Genomic DNA, 11839 nt, shown 5'->3' with positions numbered 1-11839 from the left:
AATTAACAAGATTTCCATATGTCTAGTGACTAAGCCAAACTCCTGTGCAAATTTCAGCCTGTGTAGCATTTGGCAGGGTCAGAGCATGAGGAGATGGCAAAATTCCCCTTCTTTTTTAGTGTACTTTTAAAAAAAACCACTAGAGGTATCTGCATTATTCCAGCACTAGCCATACCAAAGGGGAAAAAAAATCCATTGAGAGTGCAGTTAAAATGTTATTGTGTGTTTTGCTTCTTTAACAGGAGCCATGAAAAAGGAAATGAAAATGCTATGTCAGAAACTAGTGGAGAAGGCAAAACATGGGTATCACCAAATTCCTGGATTCTTTTTGTCCTTCTGTTTCTCCTTAAATGAAAAAAAAATTGACAGCAAAAACCGTAACATCCTCTAATATTTTAATGAGTACAAATGCACCAATGAAATGAGGGTGGTGAGGCACTGGCACAGGTTGCTCAGAGGGTCTGTGGATGCCCCATCCCTGGAAGTGTTCAATGCCAGGCTGGATGGGGCTAGTGGAAGGTGTCCCTGCCCATGGCGAGGGCTTTGTAACCAGATGATCTCTAAGGTTCCTTCCAACCAAACCATGCTATGATTCTATTGATTCTGTGAAACCCACTTACTAAACTCTCTTTGCTGTGAATTTTTGTCTAATCCTAGATGCATATAAGCATGCATTGTTTTGAAGTTGTGACACTGAAGCTATTTGTTTTCATGGTTGAGAGGGTCCTTTTAACATTTTCTGGTTTATCTACTTAGTACAAACTAATGTTTAACTCCTGCCTTTCTTTTCTATCATGATCGAATTACATGTGAATCTTCTCACCCACATATGGATGTTTCAAATTAAGTATGTGTTCTAAGCCAGTCTCTTCCAGAGGGCCATTTATTTTACTGGTGATATTTTAGGGTAAAGTAAACCATTTTATAGGATCATTTACCTCTCTTCAGTGATTGTAAAGTCTAAATAATGAGCTCAGACAGCATGCCTCGCTTCACAGCATGCCTCGCTTCTATATATATGAAACTATATACAACCCTACCATTTTTCACATAAAACTACGAATCCTTTCATTTGGCCTTACAGTTCTGGGTTCTCATTTACATGATTTTTGTTTCTAATCTTAAATTGTTGTCCATAAGTTATTTTGAATTTATTGTATATTTCACTCCCATTTAAATCCTATTTCTAGTACGAACTTTTGCATGAAATCACAGGCTTTTATTGTCCACAGTGGATGGCTATTGTCAAAAAATGACCCCCAAGAAAAGAACATATCATCGCTGTTAACCTTTTGTCCTTGGAGGCATTCTCCAATATCATGTGCTGCATTCCCTGTACTCTTCTGTCTGCCAACGCAGCGTCTTCATGCACATTTGTTTTGAGGTACGTTTTCTGTATGTTCCTAATACTGGCATTCTTTCTGTTTTGCATGACAGACATTTATTGGAAACCTTTCTCTCTCTGCTTTTCCTCTGTATGCACTGTGTGAACAGGACATACTTGCCTCCTTCTTTTTGTTTTGTGTGCATTGGATTTTTGTCTGAGAAAGTTTGCCTGTAAAAGGCAGAAAGTTCTCATTATTCAAGAACATATGCTGCCTTCAAACTTCATTTCTCAGAGGGCAATCTATACTGTTTGTGTACCATTTTATGTACTCACACATGCACACACAAATAAAGCACAGCTGCTAAGCAAAAACGTCCAAGCTAGCTCAAATTAGCAAGATAGGGAACCATGTTAGCACATCTGAATTTCTTCTGGCATGCAGATTACTTGATTCAACTTCAACTCAGTATCTCTATATGATGATGCTTTTCCATGACAGAAGATCTTTTAAAAAGAAATCTATTCAAAACATGGATTTTTCTAAATTATTCTTAATGGATCTCCATTTGAGGGAGCAATATAAATCAAGACATGCCAGCATTACCTGCATAGAATTTCTTAAGACTTATTCCCACCAGCAAAAGTCCAAAAGCATTTTCCTGACGCTGAGTGAAGTTTGACAAATGTGAAACAGCAAAGGAGAAAGAACATCAAAAAAAGGCAGTAATGTTAAAATCAATTTTCATTATGATCTGAGTTTGTTCCCACTCTCTGAAATACATGGATTGAGGTCTGCTGCTTTTACTCACCCAAGTAACCGTTTCTTATGGGACTAGTCAAATTAGTATCATTGTGTCCTTAATTGCAAAGGGACTGTTTGCACATGGATTGCTACACAATTATGGGTTTCTGAAACAAGCCTGGGTACTTTTATATTGCTTTTAATGATGTCAGATTTCAGTTTGACATCAAATGCTCAAATCGATTAAGAACCTAATCAGCTGTCTGCCTAGAGATTTTTCAAGAAGCCTTCATGGCAGGCAGGCAGATCCACAGCTTCTCTTGCATATAAACATGCCACTGATACCAATGCAGCTTTGCACATGCAAGCAGAGGACACAAGCCTTTGTTTTCAGAATTAATGTCCTTGTAACAATGGCTTGAAAAGAAGTATTGTTAGAAACTCTCATTCTGAGGTCCTTGTGCTTGGATTTCTTATAGACTCATTATGTTCTTAGACTGGTCATCTGGTATTACTAAGAGTTACAATTAACTGCAACTTGCCTGATGCTGAATGATATTGTGTTGTTAACAAAAATCTCTCCTCCTTAAGTGCTCATCTTATTTACTCAGTTACAATAACAACTCGGTTACAGCAGTTTTCCAGCTAAGGAATAATGGCCTTGCAAAACTGAGGTCTGGTAAGAAATAATACCAGAGAGTAACAGTCTAGGTCAGAGAAGACAGCTGACAGCTTGTGGGGTGATTTTACTCAGCCTTTATCAGTTCAGACTTATCCTACTGTGATTGCATATGCTTGGGCCCTTTCTTTGATAAGCAACAATCCCATCTAAGTGAGTTGAAAGAGCAGCACAAATAGACAGCAGATGTGCCCCAAACTGGCATCTGTCCCACTAAATTGTTAAGTAGCCCTGATTGAAGCTGTAATGAGCCTCAGAGGGTGACAGTGTCTCACCCTGGCTTTCATGGAGCTCATACTTTATAAAAAAAAAAATATAATTAAAAATGCAGTCTTCAATATAAAATGCTACAGTAATAGCCTCAAGTGCTTATTTCAGTGTCATTGTGGGGCTTACATTAATTCTAACATATTAACAAGAAAATTAATTACACTTATGAGGGCAGAATGGCACCTTCAGTGTCAAACGTTTAGGCTGATACAAGGCACACTGTTCTCTGCAACATGTTTTGGTCTTCCTACTGACATCTTTTTTGCTGGCACAGGCAGTCCGTGAGAGAAGCATGGCTGAATCAAAACTACATGCGCTGGGAGAAATGAAGAAGTTGTTCCAATCTACTGTCCAGGAAAAGTCAATCCAGAGGCAAATTTTTGAGTATTTTATTCCATTCCCTTCCTGGAATAATTTAAGCTCTTGAACGTTCTTTAACAGATAGCTAACAACCAAGTTTCAGACTACATGAGTCTTTATAAATACTTCCATTATAGGTAGGCCAAGTGCAGAATCTAATTACTAAAATTAGCACCAGATTAAGGCAAAGCAGAAAGAAAATCAGTTGAACAGAACACCCTGAAGCACCAGCATTTCTATTTCCACCTCTGGGCCTTCTTCTGTCGTGCAAGTGGAAAGAAGTGTGCAAGACAAACGGGGGAGCTCTTCAGCTGACCGAATGTACGTGTTCAAAAAGTTTGGAAAAATAACAGGAAAACTCATGCTGGCTCAGATTTCCTTTGCTTCTGTTTTCTGATCTGTTCTTTCAGCTAAGCTTCTCCTAGAAGAGCTATAAAAAAATCCATGCTGGAAATCTACAACATTGACACTGCTTTGGGTCAGCCAGCTGGATCACTTGTCTCAAATGCTTTTCCAGCCCTTGAGAAATGTTTTCGCACAAATTCTGTTTGTCCATCTTTCTATACTAGCTTTTCAAGTGGTTGGTGGCCACACTAATGACCCTGTATACCAAATTTGTACAGTTGTCCTGTCTTCCTCCATTTCAACAGCCTGCCCAAGTGAAAAATAGGTAAAAATAATATTCTGATATTGTGCATCCCTCTCTGCAAATCTTAAAAACGTGTATTCTAGTCTTTGTGGAAAACAGATGCTCAGTTTGCTTGTCTACTTTTACTGAAAAATTTAATGGAAAAAAAAAATGAACCCATTTTGCAGAAGGCTAAAACAAATTGCTATGAGCCTTGCTGAAAAATACTTTCATGGCTGCTGTAGAAAAATGTAACATGCATTTTCCTTGCCTGTAGCCACTCCATCAAACTCACATGGTACATTTCTTGACCAAAATGTACTTGCTGCAGGTAAATGGGCTATCATAATTTTACAAGTTTGCTTTATTTGGCTAATTTGTAAACAAAAATAGTTGACTCACTGGAAGTATTAGCTCTGTTTGAGAAAAAAAAATAGCCACCTGCAAAAAAATGGCAGACGTTCCAACAAAAATAATTTAAAACAAATGAGTGACTATTGAGGTTTCTAATGGGAAAGAAAATTTGCTGTCAGCTGCATTATATGGCACCAGCAAGAGAATACTGGAGTCTAGCTGGCAAAGGATCTGGGAGAACACTGCTTGTCGTATGAAATAGGAGACAGATGCTTGAAGTAGAGCAAAGGGACGTGGTACTGTGTAGTAAAAAGATCCAAGGCATAATTGTTGTATGAGGTTTATGGTACTCCAAAGCAGTTGAAGTTAGCCAGACAAAGATAAATAAATTCCACCTTATCTGGCAATTTGGCAGACACTGTAAAATTAACAAACACTTAAAAATGGTTTGTATTCAAACATCAACTTTTCTTCACGTTTACTTACTGTTTAAGTACCGCTGAAATTAATGATGCACTTCCAAACTCTGAACAAAAGGACAAAAAATCTTAAATGATTTTATTTTATTTTAATTATTAACCAATTTTAATGATTTGCCTGCTTTATGTCAAAGTGTTATAGGCTTGTAAGTTTGACTGCAAATATACACATATTGATACAATTGAAAGCCAATACACAATGGGTTTGACTGAAAATATACAGAAATCAATAGGAAGCTTCTCATTGATTTTGATTGAGCCTGAAGAAGACTCATAAACTGAAAACTGTATGGTAAATTTTCTTCTTATCGAGATGGTGGATTCACAGGCCTTCCTAGCCCCCACCAGCTGCTTTCTGAAGAGATGTTCCCCTTTTCCTCCTTCTCCTGTGGCTTTACAGTGAATTACTCTTTACTAAGTATTTTTGCAAGCAAGTCTGGGTTTGCAGCACACCTTGGCCTCTCAGGCAAAGACTGCTAGGATTTGTAGGCAAGAGAAACACATCAAGGAGATACAGAGCTGGAATAAAAAGCTATCTTTGTGCAGGGTCAACTGGAACCATGGGCAAAGCTGGGATTTGCCTAGGACACTAGACTGTCAGAGGCAACAACATTATCATGGCCCTACTGTGTCTTTTGCCACGGCCCTGGAAAGTCATGCTGGTTGCTGCTGGTGGCAAAGAAGTGGATGAGGCATCAGTACTGCTCAGGCAGGTCGTGGTGTCTGTGCCCCACATCTCTACCCTGGCCTCAGAAACTGAGCTCCATACAGCTCTCCTTACAGTTTTATCTCTCTCTCCACTCCTTCCTGTCCCTGGCCCAGGACACAGCTCCAGATTTTGTTTAGCCAACTCAGCCTCCCCAAAAGAGCTGAGAAGCCTTGGGCTAGCACTGCCTCTGGCTGCTTGTTCAGGACTTGCCTTACTGATAATAACGCAAGCAAAAATCTAATATCCAAATGTAAACCAATAATACAGTCAAAATGTTCTGAGTTTTTAGGCCAAAATGATATGGAAGGTCCTATTTAATGTTACTGAGAATATAACATTTAGAAAAAAAATGTGTATCCATTGCCTTATAATGCTCAGGACCAGGTGACACTAAATTCAGTTCTAATAAAGCTGTAATTTTAAAACCTAGAAACAAAGTAATGAGAACGGGTTCATTCTACTCATGCAGAAAGTCACATACAGATTACTAGAAGAGATTCAGCAGTCTGATGAAAGTTAGCTAAGTTCCCTTAACAAATTCTTGCATTTAAATGCTTTTCAACCGTCCTAAAGAAAACAAAAAAACTGAACGGAAAGTTGTCAGACTGGAGGGACTACTTCTGACTTAATTTGCTCCCCGCTCCTCATTGTGTTTGATGCATTTAGAGCAGTCTTAGTGACATAATCAAAGACAGTTTTGAATGCCCTTAATGATGGCGGAAGAAAAGAATATCTGAAAGTGTGAGATTAAAGAGATGAGGTTTATTCCTGAGTCCTGCACAATGAAGCATGAGTGTATTTCAGTATCACGGCTCAAGAAGCCAAATTAAAGAACATCCATAATTCTGTTATTTGTTTGATCCGCTGTCATAAGTGTTTTCTCCTATAATTATTTGCAGGTTTTCTGCACATGGATCCAGATACAATTATGCTAAAGCAAGTGGCATCATATCATCACAAAACTAGAAAAAGCAAGGAATGAATCAAAATCCACTAAGGGCTGTCAGAGACAATGTGGCTTAATGAAAAATGGCCTCAGACCATAAGTCTGGTATCAAATTGTCATGACACATACCTTGTGATATATGACCCTTACTGTAAACCATAGGACTGGCTTGGATTTTTGCAAAGGTTCAAAAAGCTTTGCAACCAGCACGGTTGTGTTTCTTTTGTGTGGGGATTGGGGAGGAGGGTTGTATAAATTTGACTCCACTCAAATCTATGAGCTTCATTAAAGCCAGATAAACATCAAAGTTACGGAAGGACAAATCTAAACTAAGGACTCCTTTCCCTGAGGGAGCCCCGGGACTGGGGGCAATGGCAACAGACCGGGTACTAAACCATCGCTTTCTTGTACTCAGGGAAAGGAAATTAACACCACAGATGCAACCCGGGAAGCAACACCAAGCAGTCACACCCTTTCTAGTGTAACCAGTTTATTTTCAGTTTGTTCCCTTAATATTATCCTAACATTACTTTCTCAAGTAACCAAGCAACCTTCAGTGCCCTACTGCTAAAACGGTTTGAGTCACTGCTGGGACTGTCCGTAGTTTTGGGTTCACTGTCGGATGCGGGAGAAAGTGCAGCGGCTGCTCCATCCCTGGGCTGCGCTGCCGCCTGGCGACACTTCTGCACAGCTCTCCTCTTCCCCCGAGGCTCCAAAAAGCCCCTAAACAAGGATTCTGCCGGTAACATAATTCTGACAAAGGGACAGAGGTTTAGAACTCAGAGTTATTTGTAAAATTTGAAGAGTGGTCTGAAAGACGGGATGTAAATCAGTAGTTTATACCTGGAAGCAGAGAGCAGAACCCAGCAAAGAAAAGGCAGGCAGGGAACAACGGGGCTGGCAACAATCCTGCAGAAGAGAGTTTGGAATCGTAGTGGTTCATAAGTCAGTGTTGTTCAAAAATATCCTGCCACTATGAAAAAGGCAAGTGTTGCACCGAGCTACATCAATAGGAATGTTATCTGTACCGCGGTATGAAATAGAACACAGCAGAGTAAGAATGCCTGTGTAAAAAGCATAAAGTACAAACAGTTGGTGTCTTTAAAAACCTTTCTGTGTACACAGAAGTGTCACAAAATGTTTGTCTAGAGCATTTGCTTGAGCCTTGCAGACACCAAGTCTAAGACCTTGATTTTGGATAAAACTATACATTTGTATATATCTGAAAGATGCATATGATCTGAAAATGCAAGAGGACGAAACTGAGTCCCAGGTATAACGCTCGGGTTTTCATACCAACAAGATCAAGCAACAACAGAAAATATGTCTGTTTTCTTCCCAGTCTTCAAGCTGATCACTGTCACATTCAAATAACTCTCCAGTAATTGAGCTTACCCGGGAGAGTAAAATAACATCTCTTTTCCCCTAGGAGTTTACTATGTAAATGAATACAGCCTTTTCTACAGAAGTGCTTCTCTGTATGTTGTAATACTAATTTCTCCTGGGACTAAAATAAAGAAAGTAACATAATGGGAACTACAGAGAGGAATAGCATAAAAAGATAAATAATTCAAGCATGAAAAATAACATAATAACTTCATTGGCATCTTGCTCCTTCAGTGTTTTCCAAAGAATAATGCAGGAGAGCAATCAGAATGACAGACAGGATTGATACTTAATTAATACAATTTTCTTTCACTGCTAGAAGCAAAATATCTGGAAGATCCTAGAAAACTACTTCTCTTCCAAATTCCAATGCCTCCAAAGAAAACAAATAATCTGAATGATTTTGACAGTGTAATTAATTGTTCTAATTCCCCCATCAATGTCGATTGCATATGTCTCTACTAAAAGTGAGTTGGGAGCAGTTGCTGTCTAAAGCAGGGATTACAAGAAAATGTAGGACAGAATGGGAATTAGTCAGAAGGGGTGGGAGGCAAAAGAACAAAACAGCGACATTTTTTGTAGAAGCATAGAGGAGTAATGTGGACCTGAGAAAAGGAACAGATGAACAGAAACAAACATTTGGGTGGGAAAATCAAATGAGATAGGGGAGGACAGGAAGAAAAATGGGAGGAGATAAACCAAATTAAAAAAAGAAGGAATAATGAGAGAAAAAGGATTGTTCCTGCTGAGCAGTTTCAAACAGAGTGTGCTATATTTAGAACTGGAGGATGCATCTGGAGTAAAGCTGGTGATTCAGGTTTTAAAGATGGAAAAGGAACCAAGGCTACATCTGTTCTTTTTGATAACTTAATTCTTTGGTTCAGTGCCTGGATGTGGTACCTAGTCATTCACATCTGAGTATGTTCATCCCCTTGTGTGCTTGCCTTTGAAGCTAACTGACCGCTTCCCCTTAGGAAGAAGCCAGGGCACAGTCCTGGAGGCTGCTGCCTGTGAGCAGCATGGATGAGCCTGTACCACCATCCTTCCCAGACAGTCCTTCAAAACAAAGCCAGCTCACCATGCCCCCACACAGATTCCCACACCACCGAGCATGCAGCACACCACCGAGCATGCAGCACAGTCCCACTGTGCAACGCCTTTCAAATGCCACTCAGAAGGGCTGCTACACGGCCTCAGTTTACTTCAAGCATTTTGAGCTAAATAAATATGAAGAATAGTTATTATGATTTAAGGGGCCACCATACAGTGCCACACAGGAGATTGGGCAAGTGTGTCACAATGTGGATGCCTCCATCGAGGAAACCAGGCTGAAGCAATGTGACCACAAGCTGTTCTGCAGGTCAGCCTCCCACACAGAATGTGAGTTAGATCTATGGCAGCACGGGAAGATGAAAAATCAGGCAGCAATCTGCTGACTCCTGAAATGAGGCGAGGATTGCTTTCACCTGGGTGTAGATGGAGGGTGAGCTGGAGCAAGTCCCAAACGTTAGATCCTCCCCTCTGTCTTTAACCCAACAGCAGACATTTGTAACAGCAGCTGCAATCCAAAAGATGATAACATCTCAGGATCACACCCAGAACAACAGAAAACGTGTTTTGGCCAGCTGTCAAGCAACACACCCTTGCTATAGTAATACTAGAGTCACACATGGCAAGGTGCTCCATTATGAAATATTCCATAATCATCTTCCTTTAAAGTATTTTCTAGCATCATTCTCTGCTTATGATTTTATTATGTTTTCCTTTTCATTGTTTACTTCATTCATCAATTAGGTTTCTGCATTCATTTTCTGTGGGACAATTTAACCATTTCAGGATGCTTTAAGAGTTTGTCATGGAGAAAACATATGATTAATTAAATACCATGAAAAGTAAAAAAGTCGCAGATATAATGTAGATCAGAGCTTTACTAGCTTTCCAAAGAGGTAAAAAATGGATTCTTTCTCATAAAAAATAACTATTTCCTATGACTATTAGAAGTGTTAGTAACATATCAGTCGATAAATGCGTAATTATCAAAATTGCTCCACATGAGTTGCACCAATACAACGGGTGTGTACATGACCACCGTTGATACACATAAATCCACCAGTAATCTCTCCAGACTGTGCAATGCTGACAGATAAAAAGTGCAGGTTGTAAACTTCCAGACAGGTGGCCTGGAAGTCTTGGCCTGTGGCAGTACCTTGGCAGCCCTGGGGAAGGCCCCACACAGGCCTTCAGGGTAACACTTTCTCTAGCTACAGACACTCCCTGCTTGGAGAACATCATCTCCAGCAAGTCTGTGCTTTCTTTCCAAGCTGGGAAGCTCTACAGACTAAAGATACTCTAGGAAAAACACCTTCTGAGGTAACTTACTAACTTCTTCATCTTGCTTTTTGCTCTCTTGGAGGCCAGCTGCTGTTGTTGCTCTTGTTTCATGAATGATGTCTAAAGCTGCTTAGTAGTGCAGGGCTGACTTGCAAAATTCAAATTTCCTACAAGCTGGATGACTCCACAAGAAGCCCTGTGCAGACTTGCCTTTACCTGTGTGTTAGCAAGAACTGCTTTGCCCTTAGTGAGAACTGAAACCAGCACTCTGTCTACTCATGGGTAGATTTCACGGTTGCAAAAGTGACATTTCCATATTTTTTTAAGGCTTTCATCCCTTATACGTGAAAAGTTAATAGATTTATATTGCTTCTTTTATACATCTCAGCCTGTGCCCAGGCACAGCATACCTCAGTGTACCTGCAGGACAGCAGCACAGAGGTAGGATGCTGAGTACTGCCAGTGCTCTATACTGTCACCTGTAAGTTAAAGCTGAAGAAAGTTTGGTAATTTTCAGTCCTACAGCAGGCTGATGCCAAGTGTGGATTTGCTTTTCTAATGAACAACTAACCAAATACATAGAGTTCAGCTTCTTCGTGACATCTGTCTGCACTTGTCTTCCTACTTTGTGTTACGGAGAAGATGAGGAAGAAATTACATTGGCCACTAGCGTCCTGTGTGGTAGAACAGGTGGGCAGCCAAGGAAGAAGATGAACAGTCCAGTGGGGATCCAGATGAAGCTGTGTTTTGGAAACAGATGCCCACTTTCTGTCCTCTCTGATGGAGGCTGAGGGTGTAGTTTGAGAAACACGTTTTCACTACCAATTACGCCTTAAACATTTACCACTTGTGCTGCAAATGCGCTGAGCTCTGTGCAACGCTCAGGACTCAGCAGACACAAGCATTTGTGATCCAACAGGCAAACAATTTACTTTCTGTTGCGGGGGGGGGGGGGGGGGGGGGGGGGGATGGTGGGGGGGGGGGGGGGGGGGGGGATGGTGGGGGGGGGGGGTGTCACCTTTCAGCTGGATCTGTTCAGCGTTCAGCTCCAGGGTTGTGCAGGTGCCGATGCCAGCACTGCTCTGGGAAGCGGAGCAGGGGCAGGAGACAAGGCCCGGTGTGGAGGCAGGATAGCAGCGCAGGCGGTTCACCCGCTGTGGCCACCGCAACCCGGTGTGTAACCGCACCCGCTCTGGGCACGCCACCGCAACCCGGTGTGTAACCGCAGCGTGAGCCTCTGAGTTGGGCTGAGAAAGGGGACGCTGGCTGGGAGACCCGCAGGTGCGATGTGATAACATCGTTGTACACTTCCCAGAGGGCGGACGCCTGTGACATTAAAAGGAACGGTTTAACGCTTCGGTTACGCCGTGCCCATACAGCTCGGTCGGGGAATGCCCCCGCCAGCACCGCCGCCGCGCAGCGGAGCGGCGAAGGCCCCGGCTGGTGCCACGGCCCCGGGCTGCCGCGGGAAGGCGGCCGGGGACAGTGGCCGCGACACGGCCGAACCTTCCCGCATCGGGCGGGCCGGCACCTGCCGGCACCCAGGCGCGCCGCGACACCCTGAGGTTCGGGAACAAACTCGATCTTTCCTCGCATTGCACGGTCGGCTCCAGGGCCACTCCCGCCTT

At 41.8% G+C, this 11839-nt stretch overlaps 1 protein-coding gene across 1 annotated transcript; it reads right to left on the bottom strand.

The window, feature by feature from the left end:
- Positions 1 to 1000: 1000 nt before the first annotated feature.
- On the bottom strand, positions 1001 to 11833 carry LOC308059569 (uncharacterized protein). The gene is made up of 3 exons (XM_080377111.1): positions 11230 to 11833; positions 7338 to 7403; positions 1001 to 7247 (listed from the first exon to the last, which is right to left on the bottom strand). Exons 1-3 carry the CDS (start codon positions 11507 to 11509, stop codon positions 7048 to 7050), a joined length of 546 nt encoding a protein of 181 aa, XP_080233237.1. The 5' UTR covers positions 11510 to 11833; the 3' UTR covers positions 1001 to 7047.
- Between the last annotated feature and the right edge of the window lie 6 nt (positions 11834 to 11839).

The sequence above is a fragment of the Falco punctatus genome (genome assembly GCF_963210335.1).
Source record: "Falco punctatus genome assembly, chromosome: 2".
NCBI classification, from domain to species: Eukaryota; Metazoa; Chordata; class Aves; order Falconiformes; family Falconidae; genus Falco; species Falco punctatus.
Note: the sequence above shows the minus strand (reverse complement) of the source record. Positions and strands in the feature narration are given on the sequence as shown.